This window comes from Pteropus medius, unplaced genomic scaffold, assembly GCF_902729225.1.
Source record: "Pteropus medius unplaced genomic scaffold, Ma_sr-lr_union100, whole genome shotgun sequence".
NCBI classification, from domain to species: Eukaryota; Metazoa; Chordata; class Mammalia; order Chiroptera; family Pteropodidae; genus Pteropus; species Pteropus medius.
The window spans coordinates 12,110,912-12,129,786 of NW_024354502.1; the positions used below are offsets into that span (position 1 = coordinate 12,110,912).

The 18,875-nt window shown below is 31.9% G+C and overlaps 1 protein-coding gene and 1 pseudogene across 1 annotated transcript in view; both read left to right on the forward strand.

The window, feature by feature from the left end:
* Nucleotides 1–18,875, forward strand: part of CSMD3 (CUB and Sushi multiple domains 3) — a 1,005,898-nt gene that overhangs the window by 774,244 nt on the left and 212,779 nt on the right. The window contains exon 31 of the mRNA XM_039853604.1: nt 8,046–8,240. Coding sequence (XP_039709538.1) covers nt 8,046–8,240 — 195 coding nt within the window. The remainder of the gene's footprint in view (nt 1–8,045; nt 8,241–18,875) is intronic.
* Nucleotides 8,457–9,448, forward strand: LOC120595438 (28S ribosomal protein S31, mitochondrial-like; annotated as a pseudogene).

Genomic DNA, 18,875 nt, shown 5'->3' on the forward strand with positions numbered 1-18,875 from the left:
TTAGTACTAGATTGAATTTACAAGTTATCTGGAAGTAAATTGAAGTATGTATATTTAATCTTCCTATCTATTACGGCACACCTCTCAATTTAATTGTAGCTTTCAGTAATGGTTTATAATTTTCTTCATAAAAATTTTCTCATCTAAATCTTAAATGTCTTGTAGTTGCTATTGCAATTAAGTGATATTTTTATTTTTAGGTTTCACTGGCTTTCGCTAATAGTCAGGCCACAATGGAGCTTTATAATTATCTAATATCTACTAAATTCACGTAACTCATTAGTTAACAATAATTTTTTTGTAAAGTTTTTGGATTTTCTATACAAACAGTGACAGTTCTGTTTTTTCCAGTCTGTGCATACTTTCCACCCTGCCCTTGGCTTAATGCTCTGAGTAGAAACTTCAGTACCATGTCAGATTGAAACTGAGCCATTATTCTTGTGTCATTGCTGATTTTAAAGAGACTACATCTAAATGTTTTACCTTTAAGTATGATGTTTGCTGTTAGTTGAGGGCAATGTTATAAGGGCTAATTTTTTTTTAACTCATTATTTTTAGAGATATTTTAAAGTTATTTACATAAAACTGTCATTCGCCTCTATTAGTGAAGAAGTTTTAGCAAATAAGTTGAAGTAATTTGCCCAAAGTCATAGGGCAGAGCTAAAATTTGATTCAGGGTAAGCTCCAGAATCCCTACTCTTATTCAAAATGTTATATTACCTAGAGATATTCTTTAGCAATTATAGGAAGTTCCTTTCTATTCCTGGTTTACTAAAAATTGTTTAATGATGAATAGGATTGAATTTTATCAACTACTTTTACATTAGCTATTGAAAATACGTGATTTTCCTTTGTGAGGCTCTTAATGTTATGCTATAATATAGTTTTTCTAACATTAGAACATCTTTATGTTTGTGAGATAAAACCACTTTGTTCATTATTTGTTTTCAATATACTTTGTTGATTTCAGTACACTAAATATTGAATTTCTATAATTATGGTATATAATGTCACAGGTGTATTACCTTCTATTAAAAATGTGAATTATCATTGATCTATTACCATGAGATTACTTTATAATTTTCTTTTCTTATATTGTCCTTGTCCAGTTTTGACCATGAATATACAACTGCCTAACTTTAGGAACATTCTCATTTTTCTAGTATCTAGAATAGTTCGTATAAGATAAAAATCATCTGTTTCTTAAATGTTAACTAGAACTATGTAAAACTATGGATTTGGTGATTTGAGGTAGTTGAATTTTAGTGGTAATAAATCTATTCATGTTTTCTACCTCATCTTAGATTTTTGAAAATCTTTTTCTAAGAATTAGTTATTTTCATTCAAGTTTTCAAATATATTGACATAAAATGTTCACAGCATTCTTTTTATTTGTTGCTATATATTAATATTGTCTAGTATTTTTGTTAATATTGCTTTTAACTATATTATTCATCCCCTTCTATTTTCTCTAGATTTGCTTTTATTTTTTCTAATTTATTGAAATAAATACTTAGCTTATTAATTTTCAGATTTTTTTCTCTTCTAATATGAGCTTTTATGGCTATAAATTTTTCTCTAAGTACCACTTTAGCTGCTTTGCAAAAGATTTAATATGTGGATATTTTAATCATTCAATTCTAAATTTCTTCTAATTGTACTGCATTATTGATTTTTTTTTGTCTTAAGTTACTTAGAGATAATTTCAATGAATTTTAATCTGCATTTAATCATAATTTCTAACTTTCTTGCACTATAGTCAGATATCAGATATACATATGATTCAAATATGTTTTATGACCTCTTACATGGTCAATTTTTATACATATCTCCTGGAGAAAGGAGATATGTATAAAAGGAGATATGTATTTAATTGACGATCTCAGGTTTTTAGATATACCCATTCAATTAAACTGCCTATATTCCTCAAATATTTATCATTTTAAAAATCTACTTGGTCTATCAATTATAGAAAAACTTGAGAAAATCTATTACAATTTTTAAAAATTCATTTTTTCTTAAATTTTGTATTATTTCTTGTTTTATATGTTATGAGAAGCTATTTCCAGGTATATATAAATTCTATTGTTTGGATTTTATTTCAGTGCTTTGAATTTATATTTATTTACTCTTCAGATATTTTTCTTTCTATTCCTTTTGCTTTTTTTGTACTACTGGTTTGAAATTATTCTCCTTTGGTCAAATATTCACAAAATTACCTGATATTTTCTTGTTTATTTGCTTGTTTATTTACTATAAGCACCCTGGTTTACTTCACTAACTCCCTACACATAACTAAAATGCAAACTTCTTAAGAACAAGAACTCTGTTTATTCACCACTGTACAATGAGTGCCTTAGAAATTGTTTGATAATTATTTAACGGATTACTTTTGAGGAGCTTAAAGAGGTGTTTTCTCTTTCAACCAAGTCGTAATTAGAATCGCAAAATAATAACATTATTGAAATGTTATAAACCTTAGAGATACATTTCTGTCCTGCATTTATAAGTGAGAACTTGGGCTCTTTAGGAACTTCTTGTGTACAAGTTGACAGGCTTGTAAATTAGATCTGTGAGAGGCCGAAAGGGAAGGAAAGTTAAAGGGGAGAGATGGAGGGTGTAGGGGAGGGGAGGAAGAGAGAGGAGACCAGAGCGGTGCTGAAGGGGAGAGAAGGGGAGGAGGAGAGAGGAAGTTGTTGTTGTTGAAAGGCAGGATGGGAGGTAGGGGTAGAGATAGAGGGAGGAAGGAAAGAAAAAAGAAAGAAAGGAAGAAAGGAAGGAAGGAAAGAAGGAAGGAAGGAAGGGAGGGAGAGAGGGAGGGAGAAAGGAGGGAAGGAACTATAAACAGGTCAGTAGAGCTAAGTTCCTTTGGGAATTAGTATTTAGTAAAATATTTCCAGAGATCACTAGAATAAAAGATATAGGAAAAATGCCAGAAATATTACCATACCTAGGGCAGATGGTGCTAATGGAATGCAGTATTTTTTCTCATGGAAACTAGAGTTGACCTCATGATCCTTTCTTTATATTACATTCCAGGTACCCATTACTAAATCCATGTAATTAAGTACTTGAGATAAACCTACTAGCCATTTCAGCTAAATGTATGTTCCTTCCTATTTCTCAGTTTGATATATGTCCATGTCCCATTATTTCCAACTAAAATTTATGCTGCCATAGGAAAAGGACCACTAATGCAAAAATTTTAAAAAGAAATATTATTATGTACTTACTCTATTCTAGATACTATGATTAGCTCTTTTTAATGCATTATCTCTGTCCTTCCCATGAGCGAGTGCACTTATAAATGCAACAAAAATATTAAACTAACACCTTATGAGAGAAATATTGCTGTTTTACAAATGATAAAATTAAGGATCAGATTGTTAAAATAGGTTGTACAAGATGATATAAATTATTATTACCAATAAAACTAAGGGCAAATAAAAATAAAAGAGTACAGGCAGAGAAAAATACATAATCGTTTTATGAACTAAGGTCCTATTTTGGACCCTACCATTAATCCTCACCATCCTCAGCTACTTTGCCAACAACCATTTAGACAGTTTCACCACAAGGTCTTTTATTCTCCAGATGGTATTTCTTTACAATGTTAGTAATGAGTTCATGGTACTCCTCTAATCCAATCTATTTAATTATTCTGGACTGGTCCTAAAAACCCTATTTCATAGGAAAATTACATCCCCCACTTTAGTGTCTCTAAGGTTTGTCTTTTATCAGCCTCCTTATTTCTTATACCTATTTCAAAAATTTTTACCTTTTTAATTATCTAGTCTCTTAAAGTTAATAAAGTAAAATAGTCTTTATGTTTACCTTTGGCATACACAGACAAATATTTCAGAATTTTCAAAATAAAATATACACCCCAAAATGACACATGCCTGGATGGAGGTCCTGGATAATAAAACTATTCCCTTTGTCCTTTATTACACATGGACTTCCAGGCATAACCATAGTATTATAATGACAGTATAATGAGCATTAGATTGTGGACACATTAGGGTAGTACCTTCTGCACTGGCATCTGTGGCCAGATTAAACAGGTATAGATTATGGCCCTCCTGTCTTTTGTCTCTGGAGATGCCGGAGGGATTTTCTAATCACCAGTAGGGTGTTCTTTGGGCAGTCTCTGTGCTGGGCCCCTATTCCTGTCTGACTAGCTACCTAACAAGGGGAAGATATTTTGCTAATTTGGAAGCGATGTCCCAAAGAGTTTAAATCAGGCCTAGTCTCCATTTACCTTCTTGTAATTTCGGTGTGATACAATATTAACATATTTACAAATGAATAAATATTTAGAGTTTAAGCAGTGCTCTCATTTGCATTGTTTTGATTTTAAGAGCATTTTAGATTATAATGTTGATAAGTATGTCTTAAATATTTATAATTATAATAGTTATATATATATGATTCATGTAGTAGTGAATACAAATAAAAGAATATTTGTATTCTTTTAACAAAATATGTTAATTTTGGTGGAGGAGAAAGAATATATATAGTTTTGTGCTTCAGAAGGGGTCCTCCTGGCAGCTAGTTGGTGCTTTAGTTGACAGAGGATGTCAATTTGTAGGCAGCAGTATGTACAATGGATAACTTATGAACTGTAGTTTATATGTGGTATAGGTTAGCCAAGAACTTTAAAAGTATCATGTTACTTTCTAAATTAACGTATATGTTTAAGGTAAGATATAGAGCAACCTATTACATTTCAACTTTACCCTGACATATTCTGGGGGCAATCATTTAATATCCATGGCAGCAATATTTTCCAAAATAAAAGAGCTATATGTATGGTTTATATTTATTCTCAGAAAGCACCCTGGGAGATCGGGCCATGTGTGAATTCCGGGTTTTCCAATAAGGAGGACCTCTTGGGACTGATCATGATCAGATGAGGAGACTCCAGTTCATACAAAACTTGAAAGGAACTTAGTTTTTAGTTGCTGAACTCATGCTAACAGGTTTATGCCTATCCACACAAGTTCACTATTCTGGAAATAATAGACACTAGGATATTACATACTTTACTCACCTCTCAAAAAACAAAAATAATATGTAACTAATTGTGAATATCCACAGAATGAAATTATTCATAATAATGGTCCCTTCATGAATGTATGCCTATATACAAAATTTATGGGAATAAACTTTGAAGGAAAATTCTATTATCAATAAATATATTTATGGTTCTTATTAGCCCAGAAAAAAATGATTTATAAATCAATAATTAAGCATGAATTAAGCAAACATTATTTAATTATTGCTGTGTCTAGTGCAAAGTATGATAAAAACTTTATAATGATATAGATATTATACTTATGTATATCAACAGCTGTATGTCTTCATGAATAAAATGTAAACAAAAGCATAGTAAAGCTTCAATTTTTTCAACTGAATTATCTTCAAAGTACATTTTTCAGCTCTCAAATGTCAAACTTTTTCATTAAAATAAGCATTTAAATATTTTAAATTCTTGTGGAAAAATTCTGAAATACGTTTTACAAAAATGAAAAAAAGCCATAAGTAAGATATAAGCTTTATTGCTTACGCTCACTTCCATCTCCCAGCAGACACCTTCTAATATACTTTATTTGGAAAATATAAGGCAAACGACTTTTTTTACCTTGGGTCTATTCAGTAAGCAAACTACTATTAAAGCAAATAAAACTAATTATTCATAAAAAAATAATGCTATCAACTTCTGTTTCACAATTAAAAAAAGAAAACTAATGTCATCTTTCCGTCTACTGCTTAAAACTTTATATAAGGATTCTCATGTAGCTGTTATGGCATACAGGGCAGTATTATTCATAGAAAGCTATTCACCAAGGGTTTAAAGTATATGTAAACATAACAAATGAGATAAATAGATCCTCTAAAATGAGGCTAGCAATATAAAACTGTTGTACAGTCAGTGTTTTAAATTTGTTAGCTATATTTTCTTTTCCTCAGAAAGAAGAATGTTTGAACTATAGGTTCACTGATATGTCACTGAAACTTTTGTGAAAACTTTGAAGAAGGATAAAGCAAACTTAGAAAAAATGAGTATTCGACTGTTAGACTTGTCAAAGAGATTAATGCTTTTGAACAATAATTTCAATCCTTCCTTTTCCCTCAAGGGATTTAGCTCAGTTTCATAAAGGCCAGCTATAAATGCTTGACTGCTGTTCTGACTAAAAATTACATTGTGTTTTCCTGCTTATTTAAGGAAATAATCAGTGTGAGGTTTTATTCTTAAAAATAAACAAACCAATCCCTGCAGCACTAAGGCCCCATTCTTCGTGACTAAATTTAGTATTCATTCTGCTGGTTCTTTCCTGAAAATAAGTTGCGTGAATATTTTATCTGGGAAGAAATATAGTTTCTTGGAATGGGAACCAGTTTTTATAGTGAAGTCTGAATATAAATAGATGGGGTGCAAATTTTGTATGTGTGCACACGCATGTGTGTGTACACAGACACATGTACTTGAGAGAAGATCAAGTTATTTAACTTTGTACTGAAATTAAGGAATGCAATTTATCTGACTAGCACACTCCAACACACTTTTTCCCGATCTTGCCCTTCATCTCTCCTTCACCTGGCCAGCTCATTATCTGTCAGTGCTCAGCTTACATGCAATTCTTCAGAAAGTTTCCTGAATGCTTCCCCTTTTGCAGTGCTCATCACAATTACAAGTATTTATTTAATATAATTCTTTATAGACTTAAATGCCATGCGGGCTAGTGTATTTTGATTGTCTACTGCTATATTTCCAGAGTTAATTAAATAATGGGCTCTTAAGTATTTGCTGGACAAAAGGAAGGAAAATGGCCTTTAATCCTCTGATAGTCTATTGAAATCATTTAAATGTTTGGTTCCACCATTTCCTCTTTAGTTGAATTCCTTTATAGTGTTCTTCCTGAAGCACAAATTTCTCATTATTGTCTATACTTATTGAAGTACTTTGAACTCTGCAAACTTTTATGAATGGGAAAAAATAAATTGTTACTGTTGCAATTAATTAGATTTATATATGTTAGAGTACTATAATTTCTGTAATAGCCAACACCAAGATATTGTTGACTTAAATTCCAGTGATACCATGAGTCATATCTAGAGATACACCTACCTTCTGACATCCTCTTAACATAAGATAAATTCTAATGTAGAAAATCACATTTGTTATCCTAAATTTGTAATGGTCCTTACATTGCACATTTCTCTATTATTTTTTTAAGTAATGTATAATAAAATGTAAGTTTTATTATATATTAAAATGGAAATATTAAAGTATTACCCAAATCTGTTAACAACAAAGTATTCTAGTGCCTATTCCCAAAATGGATGAACTAGTGTTTCTATTTCTCTATTTTCAAAATGTTCTGTCAGTCTCTTTAGATCACTGTCTGGGTCCACGGGAAACAGTTCTTTTGTTGTGAATGGACTTTGCTTTTCCATTTGTCAGGTACTATTAGCTTTGAAAGTGCTTGGCTTTTACAGAGACTGTCTGTCTAAAAAGATATTGGTTTGAATTTTATAAAGATTTTGTTGCTATTTCATAGAAATGTGGGGAATGACTAGAGGAGATAGGTTAAGAAATATGTTTTCAAGGCAGAGCAAGTGTGTTTTACTTTCCTCTTAGTGATTAAATGAATCGAGCTCAACATAGGCAGTAGTATCATTTCTTGGTTCAGTCACATGGAATTGGTATACATTATTTGGTGGGAGATCTTTTAAATAAAGAAATATTAAATAAGAAAATAAGTCCTACTTATTTTTATAATAAAACCATTCATTTGGCTGTATATGTTAAATACTAATTTTAGTGAGAATGCCAGTGAAGAATTTTATTCTCCTACTAATCAATAAGAATTAGCAAAATGTTAGATATGATTAAGGGCTATTTTGTATTTCGAGCACTCAGACAGAATCAGAAAGGATGCTGCTGTTTCCCTTTCCATTTAGAGGTAAAAATTAATAAATCTTAAAGGTTTCAAACAGTACTTTAAAACAATTCATTTAATATCAATACTGTTTTACAGCAAAACTCAGAGAGTCCTGCTTCGATCCAGGCAATATAATGAATGGCACCAGACTTGGAATGGATTATAAATTAGGGTCAACAGTCACCTATTACTGTGATGCTGGTTATGTTCTTCAAGGTTACTCGACACTCACCTGTATCATGGGAGATGATGGAAGACCCGGATGGAATAGAGCGTTACCAAGTTGTCATGGTAAGAAACATATATTTTTGTTTGCTGAGTTTTTTATTATTATAAAGAATCAATAAATGTTTAGTCATTTCTGTAATTTTGAAAAATCAACCATTTAACATACAGCCTACAAATGTAGTATAGAAATATAGAGATTTTATTAAGAATTTTAAAATTGGAGTCAATAAAGACATAGTTTTGGGGAAAGTGCTTACGTTCCCAGGTATCTCTAAAGCAATGTGCACGTGGCAGCAGGTGAGCTCTCTAAGAGCAGCAATATCGCCCGTTCTGTTCATTTGTGTTCAGGTCTTAGAAGATTGCCTGAAATCATTAGGTGCTCCGAAAATACTGGCTGAATAAGTGAGGAACTAACACACTGAAACTGATATTTCAGCAAAAGTAGATAAATACAATAACTTAAATATTATCAAGAACTGGTGATAATTTTTTATCTGAAATAACGATATAGAAAAACACATATTTATCCTAAGAATTAGGTTATCTAAAAGCAATAACCAAGTCAGAGTTGTTCAGGCAGCCCCAGTATCATGAGGAAGACTCAAGGACTCAGAGAGGTGGGGAAAGACCTAAAACTAGTTTCAGAAACATAATATCAGATATGAAAGTTGCCAGATCTGCTACAGCTGGAGTTAGTAAAAGATCAATGCATCAGAACCAGTTTGATGAAGGATCTGACAATGATCATAGCCAGGAGGGGACCTCTGATCTTAGAAAAAGTGTTAGGGAAAAGACATTCAAGAGAAAGAGACAATATTTTTGAGATTAAGGCAGTTACCAGAGAAGCACCTGAAACAGAGACATCACCTTCACTTGGGGTGTGGCATTTGCTAAGCAATTAGCTGCAGGACATGAATAGCCTTTATGGAATGGTTTTGAAGTGATCGTCCACTGGACACAAAAGGAAAACTGTGGGAGTCCCCAATTAATGATGAAACAGGTTTTGATAACAATGGTTCTTAATTTCGTGAATATGTATTTCTGGGTAAACTCTTGGAGGATTTTTCAAACCAAGGATAAGTTTACTACTTCATGGAACTGCTAACTTGTGCCCATTCCAAAAACCTGTATATGAGTGTTAAACAAAGTCAAACACAGAGAGGTATAGAAATTATTTTAATGAGAAACGGGACATCCTAAAAGAGAGTTTAATTGTAGACTATGGAAATTTTAATTTCGATCTATTGGAGATGGATAGTATAACTATATAAAATAATTTTATTAGAAAAAATAATACTGAATGCTCAAAAATCATGTGCTTGTATATAACTATATTTATGAGATTAGAGATTCAGTGAAAAAAAAAAGTTCAGTAAGGAGAAAGAAACAATGATATCACTGTGGAAAGTTATCACAGACTTCCTAGTCAGGTGAATGCCTCTATCCATTGTACAAAATTGACATGGGGATATCACCTAGGGCAGTTCACCACCAGTGAGTCATAAAATCAATTCGCTGGGTCATGACCAGCATTTTTATAATCGATATGAAGTTTAATAAAAATAAAGAAAAAGTAGAGAAAACATTATCATTCAAAGAACACAGGATAAACCTTATTTTGTGGAACTTTATTCAGTTATATACATAGAGATAAACAAAATATCATAGCTATACATATACTCGTGTGTGTGTGCATGTAGGTATTTAGGTGTATGTTTATGATGATATAAAGCTTATTTCTTACTATAAATTTCAGTGAGAGAAAAAACCAACAACTCTGATCTGATAGTTAAATATGGATTTTTGGTGTCTGATACATATGGGAATTTTTCCTAATTATATAATATATCCATGTATTAGAATTATATGTGTATGACTTCTAACTTAAACACAAGATATTTAACTTCTCTAGGCTTATTATTTCTCATCTCTAAAATAAGAAATATTGAAATTTTTTACTTCCAAGAAAAGGTAGATTTCTACTAAGTTGTCATTCTGCTATTAGAACAGCTGGCTAATTCTCGAATTGGTGGTTTTATCTATCGGAAGATAAAGAGAATAAAAAGAGAAATAATTACTTTGAAGTTAAATATCTCAAGGAGAAAAAAAAATGATGATGTGGAAGATTATAAAAAATTTAAGATAAAGAGTGATTATATTATCTTAGGATTTAGACCCATACAAAAATCTGTTTATTGTCAAACACACTAAACCTAGAAAAGCACTTCTAAATTTTATGTCAATAATCATTAAGAAACCATGAAAATTTCCAAGTATTAAACAATAAATAACCAAAATCCTGATGGAGAAAACTCAAAGGATACAGAAAATTATTGATCAAAATGATAGGTGTTAAACATTAAGATAAATGATTAAATAGATGGCTTTCAGTTACTTAGGTGGAAAGACAAGTGTACCAGAGTATAGCATGCATTTACTAGGAATATACCTGCCTAAAATAACCCTGTTCCTTTGCAATAATTTCTGTATTAGTAAGTCATAGCAATGTCAATATCAGCATAGAATATTCTGTACTACACACAAACAAATTCTTCTAAACCAAAAATATATCATGGAATCAATTATAGCCCAATTTAGTATATTCCATGTTGGTTAAATAGTAGTATCTACAGACTATGAAGAGAAGAATAGACCTGAGTTTCAAATCTTCTCAATGTACCTATGACCTCAGGCAAGCTGAGCCTTGATTTCTAAATCTCTAAAACTGTATAATAGTTTTATTTCACTAGGTTATTGTGAAGACGCAATAAACACAACATATATGGAGGGCCTAGTAAAGTTCCTAGCAAATACTGGCATATTAATATCTGTGATTTTCAATACCATGTTCCAAAAGAAGCATAGCACTAGAAAACATGCCTTGCATGTTATATTTTAGTTGCACTAGTATATTTTTGTCATTTTAATATTAATTAAATCTAATTTATCAATGTTATTTTGTATATACATATTTACTCCTGAAAATAGCACAGGAGTTCAATATTTTTAAATTTCTTAAGAGAGAAAAAATTTTACCATCAATTAAGTTGGATATCATTTGATTTTTAACCATAGTGCCAACATAAGATGGAAATCAAACGTTATCCAGTGTATGCTTCAAGGTATTGGAAAAAAATTAATATAGACTTATGTTAAAAATAGGACTACAACTGATCATTTCTAGTATATTAGAAGGGGAAAAAAAGGCCTGCATTTTAGAACTAGATATATTTAACTCTAAACAATGATTTAAAAACAGAAAAAAAACCTGTGCCAGCTATGTAACCTCATTCAATTTATTTATTTTGTATATTTAAGTATGAGATAATATTGTGTAATTTGTAAAGTTATTGAGAGAGTTATAGTAAATAACTTATTTAAAACACTTGGTTCTGTGGCTGTTACTGTCACACAGTAAGGACAGATTAATACATTTTAGATTTTTGATCCAGTTAACACATGTCTGTTTTTCCTCAGAGCAATTAGAAATCCAAAATACACAGGATTGGCAGACATTCAAATGAAGTAATTTAAAAGTCAAAAATAGTGTATAAAGCAAGTGCATTAAAGAAAGAAGAGTTTGTTGTTCATAAGGAAAAATATTTTTAATTAGGATAAGTTTTGTATTTTTTACCAAAGTAAAATATGCATGTGATAGCCCAGAAAATAATACAGAATAGCTTATGATTTAAATCAATTTAAAGCAATGGTTATCTGACCTACCCCCTCTATTCTATTTCTCAGCTGAGTCTTCTAATAATTTCTATTTCTAATTGCTCTAATGGCCCTCTTCGTGACTCTGAATAACATAATGAAGCTCTGTTTCTTAATACATCAATTCTAGACAATATCTATTGATTCCCCTATATAAAAGATAAAGAGTTATGTCACATCCATAGCCTCTCTCTTCAGCATTCCAGAATTATATTCTCTCTGGTTATTCTAGTAATTGCCTTTGTCAGGTGTTAATTTGCTTATGCCACTATTTCTAAATTCATCAGTGTTTGAGAATTAGCTTGCTAGTCTCTGCTACCTTTTATGCTAAGTCTTACCCCACAATAGGAATTCTGACTAAAGTTTCTAAGAACACAGGCAGGAAATTTTGACTGGTAGGCTTTGCTTTAGAGTATTTAAGTAGGGAGTTGGCTATTAGGCTGTGATCTCTGAGTGCAAAAATAAGGCAATAAGGTTTTTATTTCCGTTTCTTTTACGTAAAAGTAAACATGACCATACTGTGCAGACTCTTTAAATGCAGCCATATTTTGTCCTTTCTTGTAATGTTACTTTAGTCTCACCCAGAAGACCATGAATTCATGAAGTTTTGGGCTGCATACTACTTTTTATCATGAAACACATTAATTTATACAAGAAGGCTCTTAGTAAATATTTTTGACCTGAATTGAACCATAAGAATTTATAAAATCTATCTGTTTTAGAATACATATTTAGATACATAAATCTATCTGTTTTAGAATACATATTTTTTTAAAAAATCATGGTTTAGGATTAGTGTACATTTTAAATCTGAAGAAAATATTTTTAAGAGCTTATGTTGGACACTGGGGATTATATTTGTAAGAAGTAGATCCAAAATGATAGCATCCTATGGTAAGTCCTGCTCAGTGATGAGAAACCATGTAGTTTATCTCATCAAAATGCCACATATGTTAAAAGATAGTGGAACAGGATATCTGTACCTGCAGTTCACTTTGTGATTAAAAAAAATATGTAAAAATAATTCGTACTTTGAAAGCATCTGTTAAAACTCAGTTAATTTAGTTACTATAGACATTGGAATAAAGTAGAAGTCATATATCATACTCTTTCATAATCTCACTCAATATTAGATAAAAGTAATAAAACACAAATACGACTTGTTCCATATGTTTTCCTTAATATTTATTATTTGATTTATTTCACCTACTGGCTTTGCATTTGTTTATATAAACACATCTCTTCCCTGGTTGAAGGCACCAGTCATTGCTTACCTCTTAGCCTCTCTCCCGACTAATTTCTCTCCTTCCCTATTTCTCATCTCTTCTAAATATAGCAAAGTAGTCTTGAAAGAATCCATCAGATTATATTACATATTTACTCAAAATATATTTTCCTAAAGTGTTTCCTGAAAAGTGTTTTCCTAAATCTGAATAAATGCCAAAGATCTTATAATATAATGCTCTACTTAATCTGCCCGTATACACCCTGTCCTCCCTCTCTACTGTCCTCCCTCTCTATTACATGTCTGGGCTACACCGGCCTCCTCGATGTTTCTTCAAAGCACTGCTCACATTTCTGCATCAGGGCTTTTGCACTTGCTGTTCTTTCCGCCTGAATGTTTTTTCTCCAGCTTTCTGGCTGGCTAGCTCTCTGATTTCCTTCAGGCATATGATCTCTTGTCGTTTGAATAGAAAAACCATTCATATTTACCCTCCCCCTGCTGCTTAAAGCTCCCAGGATGGAATCATGAATATCTAAAATTGAAACAATATACCCTGGATAGGGATATGTCTGATGTGTGTAAAAGCCCCAGTTATTTTAGAGCCTTAGAACTTTGAAAAGTAAATCACTAAATTTGGGAGTACTGGCCAAAATACCAATTTGAGGTAAAATTGACATATAATATATTAATTTCAGGTCTACAACATAATGATTCAATATTTGTATATATTGCAAAACGGTCACCACAATAAGTTTAGTTAACATCCATCACCATGCATAGTTACAAAAAGAAAGGTTTTCTTGTGTTTAAGATTTACTATCCTAGCAACTTTCAAATATGCAATACAGTATTATTAATTCTACTCACCACACTGTATATTACATCCTCATGACTTATTTATTTTATAACCAGACCAATGCAATATTCTTGATTTTTTCCATTGTCATAGCATACAATGAACATAAAATTGATAGATAATTATAATAATAATACCCTAAGAATAAACAAATCTGGAGTGTTAAAGAATCACTAGCTTGCCAGTTATTCTAAAGAAGAAATAGTATCATTCATTCCTTTTTTTCAGGCCTTCAAAAGTACCAATTATATGCTCGGTTCTGCACTGTTAGAGAGAAAAACATGAATTCAGTGTGGCCCTTACCTGTGGAGATTGTACAGTCTGATGAGATACCGACAGATAAGGTCCATTGCTAGAAATAAAAACAGTACTGTGAGCACAGAATGGAGGCTCGTCTGACCTAGTTACAGAGAGAGATCAGGAAAGTCTTCCTTAGGAAAGTGATACCTGAACTAAATCTTAAAATTATAAATAAGAAGGAACCAGATGAATCACAATGCATGACAGGATGGTGTATTTCATACCTAGGGTTTTCAGCATATGTGAACGTGGAGAAGCAAGAGTCAACAGGAAATTTTGGATAGAAATTAAAGCAGTATCTTTGCATTTCATTTTGCATGGAATATAAACATCTTAATAGATACAGGCAGTGTGAACTAAATTCTTTTGAAAATCTGCAACATTATTTTGAATACCTTTGTTTCATTCATGCCGACATAAATCCTGGATTCTGGAGGGAAAAAAAACGAAGTAAATAACCCAGTCACTAATGACCTATAAAGCATAAACATGAATGTTACACTTAGACATCCAGTAGTCATCTGGCACCATTCTTTGTTCAGCTTCCAGCTATATGTGAAATGTTAAAGTTTTTGAAAGGAGGGCCCTCTTACTCTATGAGCGGAAGAGAAAGCTTTGAAGCCAACAAACCAAAAAATAAAAATTTCATTTAGTAATATAGCTTTCTAAGTTTAAAGTTATCTCTGATTAGTAACCTCATATGCCCTACTTTTAAGTAATCATATTGTTAGACTGTATGAAGAAATAAATAACTGAACTTTTATTCCAGATTTGCCTTGAGCTAATTCCTTATTGCAAATGTCCTTGAAATTTATGAATTTTTTTGAAATGTGAAACAAGTTTAGAGTCCCATTCCATTTTAAAGATATATGGAGATTATCTAGTCAAATATACTGAACCATTAACATTTGATCTCATTTAAATATTGATATAAATTATCTAGACGAAAGTTTTATAAAACAAAGATCTAGTGGTAAACAATTTCTGAATATCATCAAATATATGCCTTTCATCAGCTACATAGACATAATTTACAGATTATGTGTCAGAACTGTGTTCTACGAAGTGTACCATGTTTTGTATTGAAGCAAATTAAGGTAGTATTAAGGTAAAGCTAAAGTATATTTCATGTTCATAGGATGGAAGAAAGTATTATATAAAAGGAAATGGGAAAAGAAGCTGATGTTATTGAACACCTGCTATTTTCCAGGCACTCCTATGTACATTATCACTCCAGTTGGCCTCTTGCCTGCTAGTCTGGAGAGTCATTAATGTTGTTATAAATAAATTCCTGCTGCTGTGGATTCTGGAGCATATTATGTAGAATCACCCATGTTAAAAGCAATTTGATTGCAAATTAATGGCTATAATTCAGAGCATATTTTCTTATGTCCATTGACTTGGAGCTCTTTTTTTTTTTTTTTTTCCCAGTTTTATTTTCCCTGCCTTTGGCATCTCAATCACTACTCCTTTTCTTCAGATAGGTAGTTACATGGTCTGTCATTGAACTAAGATATGCCTTGTTCACTATTGTGTAGTCTATATTTAAATCAGACTTTAAATATGCCTTCCTAATGCGTTGCCAGGTTGTGCAGAAAAACAGAAAGAAAAAAAAACCTATTTATACAGAATGTTGAATCAACCTGGTGATTCTCTCTTTATAGATGAAGAAAGTAATGTATGCAACAGTAACTATTTGTAGTCATGGTGTGATTCGAATTCTATTAAGGAATGGTATTAAAGTAATAAGACAAGATCTAACGGTAGCCAAATCTTTACTTGGGAAACAAAAGTCCTACTAACAAAGTTCATTCTACAAAGACTAGAAGAGAAAGAAAGCAGTTTTACTATTGAATAAGCATATCTGGAATACTGCACATTGCAGACAGTTTGAGAAAGACAGTACAAAAACCAGAGAGACTCACACAAATTTCTACAGTGAAAAAATAACAAATAATACTTGTTTTATCTCAAGACACCAATTAATGTACCTTGTTTCTTGTATACCTTGTGAATATACCTTGTATGGAACTGAATTAATTTCAGAAGTGTTTACAGTCAGAAGGCCTATAGCCTTGCACTTAAAATCAAAAGATTGGTCCATTATGCTTTCAAGGAGACACCTGAAAGGAGAGAGAAGAAGGCTGCTGCTTCCCTCCTCTTTATTAAACACAGAAATTTTTCATTTGACACTTACACTTCGACTAGTGAACCATTCACTCCAAGATTCCTAATGGTGATATATGCAAAAAAGAAGACAATGTAGAGTTCTTTGTGCAACAGAGAATTTGTTTCCAAGCCCGAAAACAGAAATCTAGTGAGTTGCATTGAAACAGATGGGAGAGTTAGTGAGTAAATCTGAACCATATTTAGGGTATGGTTCTAAATAGCCTCAAGCTTAAACCAGTCCAATGACTAGATATTTCTTCCCAAGTTCAAAACCTGAGTTTTAGGAGCTTTCTGATTCAGAAAGAATTGATCTGTCCTGTTAGTAAAAGAGACAAACGAGCGGGAAAGAAAGGGTCCTCCAATAAAACTAATATTTTCCAGATCTCCTTAGGCCATAGTAACAATCTCTGAGCCAAGCTCCCTTTAGGAAAATAGTAGACAGAAAAAATGATAAAGGGATGTGGTTTGGGAAGAATCTAATTAAAATAAGAGTTTTTTTGTATGTGTACATGTGTACTCTTATGAACCCAATGGACCATAGAATCACCTTTTTAAGTGTTGAAAATAAAATAAATCTCATAGGCTTGTAAAATAAATCAATTATATTGAAATATAGTTAGCAAAGTACTTAAAATCTATAATTAAAAAAACACATTTTTGAAGTAATGATATATTGCTTCTTAATTCCTTAATTAGCAGGTCTAATAACTACTGTAATTTTTAGTAGTGATGAGCATAAATATTTTGAGCTATCTGCATGTTACAATGTAATATAAAAATATCTGTGATTTCTATTGGTGACAAAGTCCCAGTTACTTTTACTATCCTTTGTTGCCTACATTTGAAATGATAGAAATTGCTAAAATTCAGTTAGGAAAAAAATTAGTTAGGGTCTAATGAAAATATAGACATTTTTCCCCATCCAAAATTCATGGAACAGCGAGAAGAACTCCTGAATTACATGGAAAAGGAGAAGCTGGGCCAATTTCTCCTCCCTTTCACCAATACTTGTGGCTCTTATTTTCCCCTGGACTTCTTAAGAATGAAGAGTCCAGAAAATTAGAGGACCACATCCACACTGACCATTAACAGCTGGGCACAGTGATCCCATCCCTAGAGACAGCAGCTGAATTGCAGTTGTAGGTACCTCTTGCTTTGGGATGGAGTACTATGCTCTTCATCCTTAGGGAAAATTAAGAAGAGAGAGAAATCAAAGCCATGAGCTTCTCATAGACACTGCCCTGGGTAGAGTCATAAAAGGCATTCCTGTCTCTTTCAAGTGGAGAATTTGGGAAAAACACCAGGGAAGTTTTTCCTGCCCTTTGTATTTCTTCCTGGGATTAATTAGGTTAATTCATCTTCCTCGTGTCTTTATGAAAGCCTCATTATACCACCTCCAGAAGATTCTGGAGTAGGTCAGGAGAGTTTCTTAATTCATTTACCTAATCACACACCATATGTCAGATCTAATAGGCATTTCCTATTCCAGTTTAATTTTCCTGTCTTCCAAAGTTACTCAGTCAATAAATAGAGAAGATGGAAATTAAATCTAGACCTTCTTGATTCCAAATCTTTGGGTTTTATATTACATTCTGCTATGCTACCCTAAATAAAGGGTTTGAAAAATCCATGAGTTTTACATTCCATGCATTTTGCCAATGGCAAAATATTAATGTTATATATATTATTTTTCTTTATATTCATCATATATATTTATTAGAAGCTTATTGTATAAACAGACAGAAGTGTGAGTGATGTGCAAAAAAGACAGTGATACTTTGATTTAATAGATCTTGGAGTCTAGAGATAGGGACATCCCTTAATTTAAGAACCATACAAATAATATATACTTATAAGTTGTAATCAGTGTCCTAAAAGTAACTGATGAGTACTGTATGATGCAGGCTTCTGAACAAATCTGGAAGACAGGAGGACTTTCCTGAGAAAGCAATGTTTGGGATGCTTAGGTAGGAGTTAATAAATTGTTACTGAGAAGTTTTTCCCTCTAAACTAATTTTGCACTAATATATTAGCTGTTGTAACTATTTTTTTAAAATAAGAAAAGATTGTCATCACTAATAATCTATGACTTAGAAATAAAAAATAAAGTGATGAAAAGGGATTTGAGATTTCAAAAAGTGCTAATAGTTCAATCATAATCATTTTAAGAACTTATGTTCCCATACGCAGTTTACTACAAAATCATAGATTAGTGATTGCTAGGGACTTGGGAGTGTGCACATGGGGAATGACTGCTAATGTCTACAGGAATTCTTTGGGAGTGGGTGATTCTGGGGTTGGTTATTCTGGGGTTGGTTATACAACTTTGTGAATATGCTTAAAAAACACTCAATTGTGTATACTTTAAAAGAATGAATATTATGGTATGTGAATTATATACCAGTTTTGAAAATGAGGTTAAAAATGAGTGACA